Raw genomic sequence first — 16,426 nt, 5'->3', positions numbered from 1 at the left:
GGTGATGAATTTGTTAGCTATAAGAACATGGAATTAGTGGAAATTATGTCAATTGAGCATACTTTGCTAGCGTAAAAACCAACCTAGTGTTTCACAACCGTGAATATTAGAGATATTCACACTAGAAAAAGGGGTTACTTTATATAGAAGTGATGCATGTTAGTTGCGAGGGATCAAGCTTTTACATCCCAAGAAGTGCATGAGGAGCATCAACCTCAACCTGGGCCTAGTGCTAAACAAGATGAGGCTAGTATGACCGAGGATTGTTCTGGGGGTTTTGTTTTTGTGGATAAGGTGAACGAGACTCTAGATGCCATCATTGATGCTCATAGAAGTTGCATTGCAGCTTTATCTGAGCTACCCAAGAAGCTTCAAGAATACCCAAACCCTTGTGAGGAGAAGATCAATCTAGCTGTACATCAGCAACTCATTAGGGAAGCTCAATCAATACTTGAGGGACCACCTCCACCTATCCCTCTCGGGGCCCAACCTCTCTTAAGACAACATTAGAAACTATACCAGAAGTGTCATCAAGTTGGGAAATGAAAAGTGAGCTCATCTCACAATCTCATAGCGAGAAGTCTGCACCAATTGCCACCCCATTGAAAGAAGGTATTCTGCCACCACCTAGCCTTGCCTTCCCATGCAATGATGAAGTTACTGATGCTAACGAGGACATGGCAAATGAGATGTGGGCAGCAGTTCATGAGAAAGTTAATGAGAATATGTCCTCTATTATTTCACCTCCATTCTTTGAGGTGGATTTTACTAGGAGCACAGAAAACAACTTTAGACGCCCAAGCATCCAGGAGAAAGTTCAAACAATTGTTTCTCCTAGAAGTAAGCATACAATGAAATCCTTACCATCATATTTGGGAGAATATGAGAACTGTTCTCAAACCTTGAGGATACCCTCCATGCATAGAAGGTTGACAAATGAGATGGATATGGGTATCATGCAAGCTATTTTGTCAGCACCAGTGGCTTGTACCTTACCTTTGCTTGATTTGATAAAGCTTCGACCTGAGTTGTGGAATGATATTGCCACATGTTTGTCAGAGCAGATATTGCTACAAAAGGGTCACCATCATTGTACTATACACCCTGAGACAAAGCATGTTATGCCAGTTCCTATCAACAAAGTAGGAAAATTTTGTGAGAACGATGAGGAAAATGCTACCCTCCCATTAGAAGTGTGAAAAGTAGCTTCAACTGCAATACTTGATAGTGGTGCAGGAGTGGGCATTGTGACAAGGTCCATTTGGGAAAAGTGGGGCAAACCAGCTATTAGGAGTACCAGGATGATGTGCTTGTAGCTAGCAGATGGAAGCTTAGAACATCCCCTTGGGCTGCTTGAGAACATATTGGTCACCAAATGTGGGATTGAATATGAGCACACCTTTGCAGTAGTGGATTTTGGAAAACATCTAAACTATGAAGTGATATTGGGTAGACCATTCATGCGACAATTTCAAATGATTCAAGATTGGGAATACAATTATTTGTACCTCCGACATGATTCTGTCATCACAAGGGTCAACCTAAAGAATCACTCATATCGTGATGTAACAAGGTCTCCAATAGATGAGTTTGATTCTGCTTCATCTGAGGGCTCAAGAGTTACATTGTCAGATGGGCTCAAGAGTTACATTGTCAGATGGGCGAGAAGATCTGTGGATGTGTGGAGCCTCATGTAGAGATTTCAACACTGAGAGACTTAAGGGTAATCAAAGTGTATCAGATGAGGCATACATTCCACAACCCTTCCCTGAGCACTTAATTGATCCACTAGAATGGAGTCATGTCCTTGCAACATTATCGACATGTGCTTTACCTAAGCCAATTCAATTTTGTGACTCAGATGGATATGACATTATTCCTATACGAATGGTACAACCACGTGACCTTCTAGATGTTTTGTACTATGGGGATGCATCCACAATAGCACTGCATGTAGAGGAAGTCTCAGTGGAGGATTTAACACTCGAATCTGCTAATGATGCTGATAAGGAAGATGAATGGGACACTAATTTTGATAATGATGTGATAATCCCTGAGGAAGAGTTAGGAAAGGCACGCCTGCTCTTGAGAGGAACGGAGGTTCAAATAGAGATCCCTCGAAGCCGACCTAAACGTAAATGCTGTAAGAGCCATAAGAGAATCCGTAAACAAGATGAGAGGGAACGATGTGAGAGACTACAAAAAGAAAAGGAGGAGTTTAATAATGAACACTCTCGACCACCACCTCACTTCTCAGGAAAGAATGGATATCTATACTATGTCCAAGCACAATATAGTATCAAAGACTAAGTAAAACGATCAGATGGATTCCAACCAGGAGAAAAGCTAAAAATTGTTAGCAAAAATCATAAAAAAACGAAGAAACAAAAACCAAAACTCAAGTCTAAAACCGATTCAAAAGAGAATGTCGGAAGTGCAAAGATAACGGTTGAACAAAAAAATCTGATGCAAGATTGCAAAGGAGCGCTCAAAACTGCATGGTCTTCAATTAGTGACGACTCAAGTGGACAAGAACAAGGTCTCAATGTTCCCCGCAACTTCACACAGTACACTCTTCAAGATCGGAAGATTGTTCTTCAACATCCCATGCGACAAAAGCCAAGCATGCCAGGGGTTTCATATGATGGTCCAGAAGATGCAAAAAAAATTGATATTGCTAAGCCAGGAGAAGAGCCTCGCTATGTGTGGATTGCCACAGACTTGTCCTTAGATGAGGAGAAGTTATTAATTCAAACAATAAAGGAGTATCGCGATGTTTTTGCTTGGAGTTATAAAGACCTCAAAGGAGTTGATCCAAGCATATGTCAGCATACAATTCCATTGCGAGAGGATGCAAAGCCTTCGAAGCAACGTCCTTATACTTACAATGAGAATTTTGCACGAAAGATAAAAGAAGAAATAGACAAGCTCTTAGAGGCAGAATTTATCTATGAGAAGAGCTACCGCCATTATCTTACATCAAGGAGTCAAGGTAGCTACACCAAAAGGTCATATATTCAAGATATGAAGCCATGGTGTCCAAATCTACAACTTGGATGGGTGCCCGTTTTAATGGTCCGACGGAATATCTATGGTGATTCCCTTCAAGAGTGTGGTAGCAAGTTAGGATGAAGTCCCAATTGATGTACTTCTCATGGATATATTATGAGAGTAGTTATTGTAATAGCATTAGGCCTCTCATGAGCCTAAAGTACCCGGCTAGCCACAGTTTAAGTGAGCGTGAACACTTATGGCCATGTATATAAGTGAATATCTCTCACAATACAAGGATACTCTCCCATTGTGCAATAGAGTCTTGCTCTTGCTAATCTCTCTCTCTAATGCTCTCTAATGCATGCTAGTGAGTGTGTGTGAGTGATGTAAGGTGAGAGGAGGGACGAGTACATGTAGTGCAATGCGGCAGTGTGACAACGCTCTCGCGGGAGATGTGATGGAATTGCTTCTCAAGGAGTTGTAGAGCTTGGAGACCTCAAGGGTTAAAAGCTCGGCCATTGGAAAGATCCTGATGACGACAGTTGCGGTTCACCAGGTAATCTCTTGTTGTATGTGTTTCAAGGAGGGTTAGGGTGAGCCATTCACACTCCCATGATTCTTATTTCCCTTACTGTGCAAAATGCCTCTCCAAAATATCACTAATAAGCCTCCTAAATTTAGGTTGTATGTGGATCTTGACTATGAGTATACAAGCCTTCGGAGTACTAGAGGTGGTCAGATTTACACAGATACCGACTTGGAAAGAATGCGGGAAAATAATAGGAAGAGAATTGATCTGTGATGGACAGATGGTAGGATGTACCCAATGGATCCTCCATCCGGCTACTCAACCCCCGTTTCAAAATGCTACTTCGTTTCTACATTTTTTAGGTAATGGAGTCAATGGTCTTCTTGGATACTATTGAAGGGTACATTTCTTAGCTATAGGTGAAGCCCAAAAAAGGTTACATGCAGAGAATCTAATTCTACTAAGTTAACAAACAATTAGAGAAATGTACATACAAGTTAAGGAGCTTACTGCTAGAATAAAGGCAATGAAAGGAGAACACACTATCATGGAGAAAAACATTAAAGCACTAGAAGCTGATAAACTTTGGCTATGTAACAACCATTTCACCTGCAAAGAGAACGGCCCAAAATCTTCAAAAGCACCTAGATAGCTTAAAGAATATGACAATGGGATATTAGGAGAGAAAAAGGAAGCGACAAGTGGTAGACTTGTTTGGCTGAATGCAGTGGTGCAAGAAAAAGAAGACTACATACCAAGTATGATTATCCATCTCTAATTTCCTTTTTAGAAGTTTCATTGAATGTTGTTAGGTTACTTAAAGATGCTTCTTTGATTTGTTTTACAGAAATTTGCTAGTCAAATGATGGGATACGGCATTGGAGAAAAGCAAACAAGAACCGGTCTCCTAAAGCATATCATCAAACATCAGATATCATCAAGATGCTCGATGATCCCACACAATAACAAGTGTTTACATGGCATGCTACACAATAGGTTCACCAAGAAACTAAAAGATCTTGTTAGTTTAGTCAAACCAAGATGAGTTAATGCAAGAAACACTGATTAATGATGAAAGTGCATCAAGTACTGTACCAAAGAAAACAAAATAGAAGAAGGAAGAGAAGGAATATTTTATGTGCAATCCGAGAAAAGCATTTAATGCCTAGTTGCATTCGATGTGTCGATGGAATCACAGGATACACTTTGAAAGGATTTCAATTCCAAATTTTATTAAACAACAATCTACATGGATAGATCTAGAGGTGGATGGCATCAGCACAATCAACGTTGAGTGGCCACTTGGTAGGTGATCTGAAGACACTGAAGTGCATGCATGGATGTAAATATATGGGACAAAGTCAAAATTCACATGCATGTACTATTGCCACACTAGCGATGAAGATGAAAAAGGAAAAAACAAAGTTGATGGCAAAAGAAGAAGGCAAAGCACACACCAAATGGGCCAACGCGATCAAGAGATACAATCAAAGTCTTCCCCCAGATCAGCATGAAATTGATAAAGACTAGGACCTAATTCTTGATATCCCTCTTTGTTGTGTCCATCCATGTATACTACATGCAAGGCTTAGGATACTAGGCAAGCTGCTCGTGTTTCCTATCAACTATGCATGGAACATGGAGTCGAAAAAGAGACGTGAGGAGTCTATTACCAAACTAGAGGAGATTTTGTAAAAAGTGGGCTTGCATGGAGGATTGATTAAATTCACAAAGGATGCTAAGACATCTAGGCAAACACAAGATCGGCCTAGTAAAATTTGCATGGGTGGCTCAAAGGCAAGGCGTCTCCTATCCAACCATGCGCATGTTGAAAGCCATACAGAGTTTGAGGTGTGGAAGAAAATATGTGACTGCACGACACACAGAGGAAACGAGGTTAAAATGGGATTGACGCATGCAAAGGTATGGGTTTACCTTGATGCTCTTGTTCTTCTACTTGAAAAAGCAAGACTCACAGAGGGAAGAGGTGAACACCTTCAAGATCGGTGAGTTTATTATTACGGCCATGGCCATGGGGAAAAACGCATATTACACATTACATGATAAGAAAGATCTTGCTAACATGTACATCAAAATTAAATTTATTTTACTTTTCTTTGTGTTTTCTAGCATATATTGTATGCACATGGTCCCTTCTTTCTTAATGAATCTAGGTCACTAGATCTTTGGATCACATAAGGAATGGAGCGATCCCATTATCTCATGAAAGCAGTCTTCTTCAAGAACACCAGGCATGGCGACAGAATTAGGAAAGAGAAACACACTCCATGAGATGCTCAATTGGTTCTTTAGAAATCTGGGTGGAAGGAAATACATGCAATCCCAAAAAAAATCCCTTCTTACGTTCTGTTAAAAAAGGTCATAATCTCGTGAAGTAGCTCTACATGGGTAGCCTCACGTGTGCAAGAAGGCCAGCAAGGCGATGGTTTGCAAGTTGCAACACGATGTTGACATGACAAGAAGTGGTTGCCAATAAACTCCATGATCTAAACTTTTGTCAAGAGTTACGGAGATGTACTAATAATAACTTATAAATGGGTCTACTTATAGATAAGTCACTTATATAGTGGACATTTTCTATAAATAGCTCTCACTCTTTATTTTATTCATTGTATGCCAAGGACAAAGCAAACTGTACATCATGTTGTCTTTGTGCCGACTAATATTACATCGTAAGTAGCTCTAGTAAGGTGCACACATCCAGGTTCACTTAGGTAGCATAGATATATATCTACCTCAGAAACCTCATCAGCCAACCATGAGCACTGACCCTGATAACCTACCATCTCCTAACTGTAATAGTCTAGTATATGAGTTTTTTGTAGACAACCTCCTGAACCCCCACGTCCTCCATATTCCCATCATCCCCACGTCCTCCATATTCCCATCATCCCCATCGCTACCGAATCCACCTCTATCTAATCATCATAGATGAGAACCCCCCGTCCCTAACCCTGTCATTCCCCCTCAGCCCAAACCTACTATGTCAGTGTGGTGGTTAGGTCTGATATGATGGTTCCCCAACATCAAGGCTTAGAAATAATTCTCTTCATTGAAGCCATAGGTGAGGAATGACATGGATTGCAGTGCCCACAGTATTAGCAAGAGCATCCGGCGTGCACGTGACATCTTTCAAGGCCTAGCTCCTATTTAGAGCCTAGGGAATATCAAGGACACAAGGCAAGAACATCCAGTGTGCCAGCTCAAGTTATAGGTCAAAGAGTGAAGATGAAAGCGGGCAAACACAAAGTGACCAGAATGTCTGACGAAGAGCACGAAGCTCACAGGGCAAGGAATTGGGGAAGGAAAGAACGTAAGCGATTAGAAACAGTAACATACAAGAAGAGGAAGAAGCAAACCACCAAGAAGAACATCGATGCAAGTAGGAAGAAGAAGCTTGCCAAATGGAGGAAGAGCAGAAGCAAAAAGAGGAGGAGGAGGACGGTAGGGAAACCTAGCACCAAAGAAGAATGAAGTTTCATAATGATCGTGCCCCATGGACCAATCAACCAAGGCCACCCCCACCAATGATCATTCTACCAAGACAGAGAAGGCAAAGTTAGCCTGAAGTCCAAGAGACAAAAATATAAAAAAATCACACATTTATTGATGTCAAAGGTACCTTTCACAAGAGTAGTAAAAGAGGTCATGGACAAGGTAGGTTTGGAAGATCACAAAGTCCAAGAAAATGTTGTAACGGCTCTTCAAGAGGCCTCTAAAGAGATTTTGGTGGGGCTATTTAAGGACTTTGCCTTGTGCCACATCCATGCCAAGTGGGTCAATCTAATGCCAAGTGGGTCAATCTAATGCCTAAGGATTTATAGTTATCTAAGTGGCTCCATGCTAATAGGTCTTTGAATCCTAGTACCACCTAGTCTTTCTAGTTGTAATGCAGACATGGTCTACTTTCCAATCACTTTTTTTAATAGCAGAATCAATATTTTGGTTAATATCTTGTTGAATACTATCTTGTGCTTTTCATTTTCTCGAATGAATGTTAGGCTTGTGTGTTTCAAAAGTACTATCACATAAAGCATTCATTTTTTTTAAAGATTAAGGTAGTTATGATAGATATAGGTTGTAGGACAATAAATTGGCATAATGCTAGATGCACCCGCAAGGACTGTGAGAACCAGGCAACAATGTTTTATGAAACAAAAGCTAGTTCGGCCCATTTTGAGCTCAATAAACACTTAAGAGGGTTGATGGGGCCACATTATGCAACCAGGAGTGGGGCCAATATGGTGCCACTTTTGGCTATTCAACCAGGCCAGTTTGGCCCACTTTGAGTCCAATAAGCACTAGAGAGGGTTATAGGAGCCATATTATGTAACTGGGATCCGGGCCGATATTGTTCAACGTTTGACTATTTGACTGGGGAGGGTTGTAGCAGACAGATTATGCAGCCAACAGTCGGGTTGGTAGTGATAGGGGAGGGTTGCAGGGGCTAGATTATGTAGCCAGGAGCCAAGCTCGTACGGTGAAACTTATGGCTGTTTGACCCCTATCACATAGCCAAAAGTCATGCCATACCGACCCATCTCCTAGATGCATAATCTAGCCCTTGCAACCCTCCCTGGTGCTTATTGAGATCAAAATGGGCTAAACTGGCCTTTGTTTCATTAGAAATTGTTTTCTGGTTCTCCAGGGTGTGGTAGGTGTGTCATATGGTACTCCATGGGCCAGGAAATATGTAGAACTCAGGGTTGTATACATGGCATGACATACATAAGGGATATGTTCTGACATTGCAAGGGATGTGTACATGGCACGACAAACATAAGAGGTGTTTTGACGTACTTAAGGGAAGTGTACATGTCATGACATACGTACCTTTTGAGATACGTAAGAGATTTGTTCTGACGTACGTAAGAGATATGTTTTGATATTGTAAGGGATGTGTACATGGTGTGACATATGTAATAATTACCTTCTGACATACGTAAGGGATGTTTTTTGACGTAGTTTACCACATCATTTAAAGTTCACACATTCGAAATTACTCAATCTTCACAAAAAAACACAGATTTGAGAAAGAAACTCATATTGAAATCAAATATCAAAGCTGTACATGCCCAGTGGTCAAATTGATTACAAATTTTAGTGGCCTTCTAATAAGGCTTTAATCTTACTTGTGTGGCTAGTCCCCTGCTACAGTGCGTTTCAAGGAAGAGCGTTTGCTATTACTTATGGGTCCGAGTTCCCACTAGACAAAGCAAAAGCACACCTCAACAGGAGTCTCCTTGGGTAGTTATTGCAAGAACAAAATAGGGTCGTGCTCCTAAGTACTAACAAAGCCTTATCGGCATTCTAGGTGATGCTTTCTTTGCACAAGCTTTTGCTGAGTGCTTTGCACTTCAAAAGCTCTTTGGTTGCTTGACTTATGTAGAGGGCATGGACCACTCGTAGCATTAAAGCTTAAAGGTTGCATAGGAAGTGTCCAAGCATAGCATCTCTTCCAAACTTTCCTTGGGCTCCTCCTTTCCTCCCTACAAAAGGAGTCGATAGGCAACGACCCTTGCAAAACCACCATTTAATTTGGGGTATGCTAATTGAGCAGGCTTATGCACAGCCCTGAAAGCAAGCATTTACAAGCTACCAAGCGAGTATTGAGATACTTATAGGGCACTTAGTCCCTTAGCTTATTTTACGCCAAGGGGGTGACATTCAACTACATGCTTTTAGTTATTCCGATTAGGCTGGATATTATGACACACGAGTGTCCCCTAGTGGCTTTTGCTTTCACCTTGGTGATTCATGCATATCATGGCTTGGCAAGAACAAAAGGCTATTTTAAGCTATGAAGTTGGGTAGCTTTTACAGAGTGATTGTGGAGTTTGTATGGCTTAGATGCCTTTTGGAAAATCTTGGTGTTGGACACTAGTCCCCCACCTCCATCTTCACTAATAGCCAGAGTGCATTAGCTACAAGGAACCCAGGGTTTCATAATTGCACAAAGCACATTGAGGTGCATTATCATTATGTCAAGGAGAGGCTCATTGCAAGAGAGATTAGCTTAGCTTATATCTCTACACGTGACAATATGGTGTATATATTCACGAAGGCTCTTGCATGAGAGAAGTTTGAATCTTTTCACAAAGCTTTGGGCTTATTGCCATTTGGGGATTAATCAGCCATGATTCATGTAAATGTTCACATCATCACTATAGTGGGGAGTTGTATCCTGGTAGGCTAATACTAGGCCAAGACACTTTTTCCCTCTTTAGGAGGTGAGCATATGTATGCACTCTTATGAGTGTGTGTAAGTGACCTTATCATGTCGCTTCACTTATTCTCATCAGTCTACTTTAAGTGTTGTGATTCTGTCTTCTCTTCTTGCTTGTTTTCCATCTATGTGTGTGTTGCTACTTTGATCTCCACTCCAACATGTACCATCTTCAAGATGGGCTAGCATCACCAAATCTCATCCACACAAGAGCTCCAAGCCACTTATGTACATTGCGAAAAAATTGTAAGCATAGAAAAGAAAATACACACACACACACACACACACACACACACACACACACACACACACTTAAGATCATGGTTGTTATTTAAGTAAGTTTTTATAAAAAAAATTAAGTTTTACTTTGAAAATGCCTTAAATAATAATTTAAAAAACACTACAAAAATTACTCCATAGGTGTATAACCACTTGCATGTGCATTCCATGAATTGAAGAAATGCTTTTTTATATATACTTTCTTAAAAAGAAGGTTATTAGAACATTTTTTCTCTAACATTTTTTAAAAATTCACAAATATACTAGGTACTTGATTTTTTTCAAAACTCTTGTCATATCTAGATGCACGATGCTAAATAAGCACATATAAGCAATTTCGTTACTTTTAAGTTTGTTTGCCTTTTTGTCTATTCAAAAATTTGTAAACCAACTTTAAGCCCTTATTATCAACCAAGCCACTTTTATGGCTCTAGTACACAACTATGTTAGCCATACTTTTTCTGGTTATGTGCATATACATATGGTGATGTAAAGAACTAGCTAAAAAACAAGAAGCATGATATTCACAAGGATCTTCCACTTTTACATAGTGTTGTTTACTTGAATGGATAAATTATCTACTAATAAAAAATTTGAGATCTACATGTGCCTATGGCAATTCATAGCATTTAAAAGATGTGAGAGTGCTAGAACTTTCTCATAATTGCATTTTTTATTACTTTTAATGAAATTGCCAACCCCTATGATTTCTAAGGGCAATGGGTTGTTTTGACCCAATGGCTCTGGACTTTGTATTGTCATGTTATTCTTTTTAAGCTCTAAAGTGATGCGCATAGATCTCATGTTTATAGTTGCATATATTAGTCACGAAGTTTCTCCAAAGCTTGTGGAAGAATACTTAATACAAATTTAGGTACAATGTATAAAGATGTAACATTGCCTACGTAATAGCTAGTTGTGAAATATCCTTCCGTGTGAGAGTATGAATTTATATTAAACCACATAATATATTGTCTTTAATAGTACAATAATGCACACCATCTAACCAATTACATAAAGTAAGTTTTCTCATGCATCATAGCTCTTAGGTTGAGTGTTGAAGATTTCTCTAAACCCCCTAAATGATTTTTTATATCGTGGAAGGCACTAAGATAAAGGGAGACTCGTAAGTGTCACCACCCCTCCTACCTTCACAATATATATTTACATTGAATAGGTCACCACATTTTCATTCGTTCACACTTATTCATTGATAATTCATAAGGCTCATCCGCCCAAGCATGCAAGGCTGGGCTCATGGAGCCATGTGGCCTCATGGGGTGGAGCCACATCACCGGAACCAGGTGTGAGTTGTGTGTGTTAGTGAGATGATAACTATGGTGTGAGTTGTGTGTGTTAGTGAGATGATAACTATGGTGTGAGTTGTGTTTTAGTGTGATGTCGCAAGTATATTATAGGAGGAAAAATAGAGCGTGTAATTCGAGGGGGGGAATTTGAGGGCCAGTTGTGCACATGGGCTCATGAGGATCCTAGAGGAGGTGCAATCATATTATCATACATACCTACACACAAGTTCACAACTACAAAGCGACATCATGCTCTAGAACTGGAAAACAGGCAGGGGGGGGGGGGGGGGGGGGGGGGGGGGGGGTGGCAGCATACGAACGTTCGAAGTTCATGTGAAGGGGCCTGGGGGAGGGTAGTCCAATTTTTGTCTTGTGGAAAAAGCTCCATTTAGCCCATCTTGGGACAAGGTAAAGGTTTATAAGGTACTACAGGTACCCGTCAATGCTTGTGTAGGAAGGATTGAGGCCGGCCCCCCACACACCCACACACACACCAAAAAAAAAAGGTTTTGAGACGGGCCCACATGGCCCCCTTGTGGGCCCTCCTTTTCACACTCTGCTGTAGCATAAGCCTTCCCAATAGGTTGCCTCTGCTGGTGAGAAGTCACAGGTCTCTCCTACAGTTGCAGTCTTTGTTTCACGTGAAAGGAAGGCCTGTGCCTTCCTGGCCTGGCCATATGAGTGTGCCATTGAGATTGATGATCACATTATTTTACGTCTAATTGATCGCTTTCCACGACCACTGCCTTCCATTACCAACATGTAAAAGGAGAAATTAAATCATTCTTTAGTCCATCAATTATAGAGCAATACAGCTTCTTGTTTAAGATCATGTCAATTACCCCGGATTTGTTAAGTACCTGACCCCTCCTTGTCGTTGGAAGTATGATGGCATCTTTTTAAAAAAATGCTAACAAGAGGAATCAATATCAAATATGCAGTAATTTGTCACTTAGAAAGAAAATTAGTAGTATCCAATTATTGCTGGGTGGTGCAAGTACTCATAATTTGTTGCTTAGAGAGCTGAGAGTGTACAGGAAGGCTGTTTTTTTCTCACCACCACCGATGACCATTGATTGTTACCATGGCCTAACAGAGCTAAAACCCCCTCACACCATCAACAAGTACCACCATAGCCTTAGTCTATTAAGGCTCCCTTGTCTTTTGTGTTAGCAGCACAATGTTTTTGCTATTCTGTGTTCCAAAAGCTCCTTCCCTATATTGCCTATACTACTAGACTCCTAGCCTCATAGTCTTCTCTTTGCTGCAAACTGCCTCTGCTTTCTGAAAAAACAGCTCAAAAGCTGCCTCATACTCTCTCTTTCTCTCTCTTTCTCTCTCTCTCTCTCTCTCTCTCAACCAGCTCAAATTCCTCTTCTTTTCCTCTCTCCACATCTAAACTGAAATCAGCTCGAATTCCTATTTTTCCACCTAACCTTTTTATCCTTTGGAATCTCTGTGTGTGTGTGTGTGTGTGTGTGTCTGTGGCTTACTTTTCTCCATTCTTCGCAAGCCTCGTTGGTTTTAGCATCTCTACTAATAACAACATTACACTTCCTCTCTCCCTTCGCCTTTCATCAACACTCCTCTCATTCCCATAACTAACTTTAGAAAGTTGGGAATTAAAGCGTTTCCATTAGCATTCTGAGTAAGTCCAACTATCAAGAGCAACAGTATGCTTGCAACTTCAGGAGCTTGAGCTGCACTAATTTTCCCTGTATGAGCATTGCAAGGGCTAAAACAAGCACTATACAAGTGAAGTGTGGGCTGAAACAAGCAGCGTTTCTGCAAGAATGAAGAAACCCAATCCATGGGCAGTTTTTCTCCTTCAATGGGCACTCTTGATCAGCACTGCAGCATGTTTGAGCGTTGATGGAGTTGCGTTAATCACGTTCAAAAAAACTCTCACAAGTGACCCCTACAACGCTTTGAGAGATTGGAATGTGAGCAGCGACACCCCGTGCTTGTGGAGCGGTGTTTCATGCGCAACTGCCCCGCAGGAGACAACCCCACGAGTTGTGGGCTTGGCAATCATAGGAAAAATGCTCACTGGCACGATCTCTCCTGCTCTGGGAGCCCTTGCCTCTCTTCAAAGCTTAAAATTGCAAGGGAACAACCTCAGTGGAGGCCTACCTGCGCAGCTTTTCAATGCAAGCTCTGTGCAGACACTTTTGCTTGGAGGAAACCGCCTCACAGGCTCCTTGCCTTCACAAATCAGTAACCTAATTAACCTCGAAACCTTAGATTTATCAGGCAATGTGATGCTGGGCTTCATCCCACAATCTATTACCAAATGTCTCAAATTGCAAACCCTTGTCTTAGCCAACAACTTGTTCTCAGGGCCCCTCCCAGATGGCATAGGGACAAATCTCACCTCGTTAGAGCAGCTTGACCTCTCGTCTAATCTTCTATCAGGCTCAATTCCAAGTGATTTAGGCAAGCTTTCCTCTCTACAAGGAACCCTAAACCTCTCTTACAACCATCTTTCTGGCCCAATTCCATTGAGTTTAGGTAACCTTCCTTACACTGTAAGCCTTGATTTGAGCCATAATAATCTAAGTGGCAGAATTCCACAAGATGGGTCCCTCTCAGAGCAAGGCCCAGGCCCTTTTCTATACAATCCTGGGCTTTGTGGCTTCCCTCTAACCATGTTATGTCGTGTGTCTCCATATGTATCTCCACTTCCAAGCTTGCCCACAGAGGGTTCATCACCATCATCATCATCAACACAGCCTTCACAGAGTGAGCCACATAACTCGAGCAATCTTCCCAAGAAGCCGAATTTGAGCACTGGCGCGATCGTGGCGATTGCGGTTGGTGACGCAGCAGGCATATCCATGATGGCCATTCTCTTTGTTTATCTGTATTGGAAGGCAAGGGTGTGCAAAGAGATAGAATCGAGGGTGGGCAAGGATAGGAGGCATGGGTCAAGTGGGTCAAGGAGATGTTTTAGGAGGGCAAGCAGTGAGGAGTCAGAGGCCAGTGGGAGCTCAGAGAAAGGTAAAGAACAAGGGGACCTGGTTGCATTAGACAAAGGATTCTCTTTTGATATAGATGAACTGTTAAGGGCATCTGCCTACGTGCTTGGGAAGAGTGGCCTTGGCATTGTCTACAAGGTGGTGCTGGGCAATGGGACCCCGGTTGCTGTCCGGAGGCTCGGGGAAGGAGGCTCCCAAAAGCAAAAGGAATTTGAGACAGAAGTGCAGGCTATTGGCAAATTGAGGCATCCTAATGTGGTTAGGTTGCTTGCTTATTACTGGGCTGATGATGAAAAGCTGCTCATCTATGAGTTCATTTCAAATGGGAGCTTGGCTACTGCATTGCATGGTAAGTCAAAGTTAAAACAATGCATGTCTTTGTGCTAGGATCTGTAAGGTTTTCAATGAAAATTTGAAGCCCTTGTAGGGGTGACCAAACATTCATCAAACAGGGGTGGGTGTATGTGTGTGTGTGTGTGAGACAGAGAGAGAGAGAGAGGGGGCTCAGTCGCCTTTCTTCAAAACATTTGAAAGTAATGATTTTTTCCATGTATGTTGCAGGCCATTCTCAATCGCCCTCGAAAGCGCTCACGTGGGCGGAGAGGCTGAAGATGGCGAGGGGAGTGGCGAGGGGGTTGGCGTACCTGCACGACTGCAGCCCGCGCAAGTACGTGCATGGCGACATCAAGACCACAAAGCTCCTCCTGGACGGGGCCATGCACCCCTACATCGCAGACTTTGGCCTCGCCAGGCTGGCCACCATCGCGGGCACGGAGGTGGCGGCGGGGCCGGGACAAACGGCCGCCGCGCCGGCTCTGCCGCTGCCGCTGCCGCTGCCGCGTCACACCCCTGCCGCCGATTGGTCAGCGCCATCCTCGTCGCTCCGCCTGCAGAACAGCAGCAGCTTCTACCGCGCACCGGAAGCCTTGGCTCACGTCAAGCCCACCCAGAAATGGGACGTCTACTCCTTCGGCGTCGTACTGCTGGAGCTTCTGTCCGGCCGCTCGCCCGCCACCCACATGGCCTCTGCCGGCGTCGACCTGGTGGCGTGGATGCGCCAGACGGCGGAGGAGGGGCCCCCAACGCCTCAGATCCTCGACCCCGCCATCGCATCAGCCGTTGATCTTCCCGCCGTGTCCTCCCTCTTAGACGTCGCTATGGCTTGCACGTCTCCCTGCCCCGACCAACGCCCTAAGATGAAATCCGTGGCCGACACGCTCGACAAGCTCGCTGTACCTTAGCTGCACACATTAGCATTTTCTGCAGACGTACACAAAAAATACACACATATATATTCCCCCTCTCTCTCTTTCTACACACGTGCCCACACCAAAAATGGGGCAGAACACACTGCATTCCATATGTAAGGTATCACATTAGTAGATCTCTATTGTGCCATGTATCAAATATCACATATTTTGTGACCATGATACACACTACTTGCACGTGCTTCCTCCAAAGAATTGTTAAACCTATTTCTCTTGCATGAATCATGTTGACATGATTCCACTCAACAAAATTATTGAATTCGAGAACATGTATGAGTCATCTTATGACATGATTCCACTCAACAAACTTATTGAATTCGAGAATATGCCCTTTCCTTCGTGTCCATGGTTTGTGTCTTTCTCTATGGAGCTTGGAAGCTCCACAACCTAGATAGGCTTCATAGTGATTTGATACTATTCATAATCCTTTGTGGCAGATTGATGCAAGGGATAGGCCTTGCAACTACCATATGCAACTCTATCCTGTCAACAACTGAAGTTTATTGCTTGGAGATTTCAATGCTTTTTACATTTTGTATGCTTTTTTGGGAGATTATCCTCGTATGGGGTGTGAGGGTGGTGGTTGTTGCAAAAACATACGTGAGAGAGCACATGGAGCAACAAGAAAGGGGTTTTGTTGTCTAGTGGAGTTATGGAAAGTTTACAAATAGAAGGGGTTTTAGTTCAAAAGGTGATTTCGTAAGTGAAAAGATTGGGGAAACAGAGAGAGCTTGAGCTCTTGCAAGAACACACACACACACTCACACAACAATGGATAACTCACACAAAGATGGAAGGCTGAAATCTTCTTCTTCTTCTCACTC

At 42.4% G+C, this 16,426-nt stretch overlaps 1 protein-coding gene across 1 annotated transcript; it reads left to right on the top strand.

Annotated features, from left to right (window-relative positions):
- Window positions 1-12,488: 12,488 nt before the first annotated feature.
- Window positions 12,489-15,936, top strand: LOC147631662 (receptor protein kinase-like protein ZAR1). The gene is made up of 2 exons (XM_086808177.1): window positions 12,489-14,683; window positions 14,896-15,936. The coding sequence occupies exons 1-2, from the start codon at window positions 13,150-13,152 to the stop codon at window positions 15,573-15,575; spliced, it is 2,214 nt and encodes a 737-aa protein (XP_086664303.1). The 5' UTR covers window positions 12,489-13,149; the 3' UTR covers window positions 15,576-15,936.
- The last annotated feature ends 490 nt before the right edge of the window (window positions 15,937-16,426 follow it).

The sequence above is a fragment of the Cibotium barometz genome, chromosome 14 (assembly GCF_041138505.1).
Source record: "Cibotium barometz isolate CiBa-2024 chromosome 14, ASM4113850v1, whole genome shotgun sequence".
Lineage (NCBI taxonomy): Eukaryota > Viridiplantae > Streptophyta > Polypodiopsida > Cyatheales > Cibotiaceae > Cibotium > Cibotium barometz.
This window is presented reverse-complemented; position numbering and strand designations above follow the sequence as displayed.

What these genes read in the sequence shown, in the direction of transcription:
- LOC147631662 (XM_086808177.1), top strand. Translation starts at nt 13,150, where the DNA reads ATGAAGAAACCCAATCCATGGGCAGTTTTTCTCCTTCAATGGGCACTC. An exon ending in CTTGGCTACTGCATTGCATG is followed by an intron (nt 14,684 to 14,895) that starts GTAAGTCAAAGT and finishes TGTATGTTGCAG; the next exon opens with GCCATTCTCAATCGCCCTCG.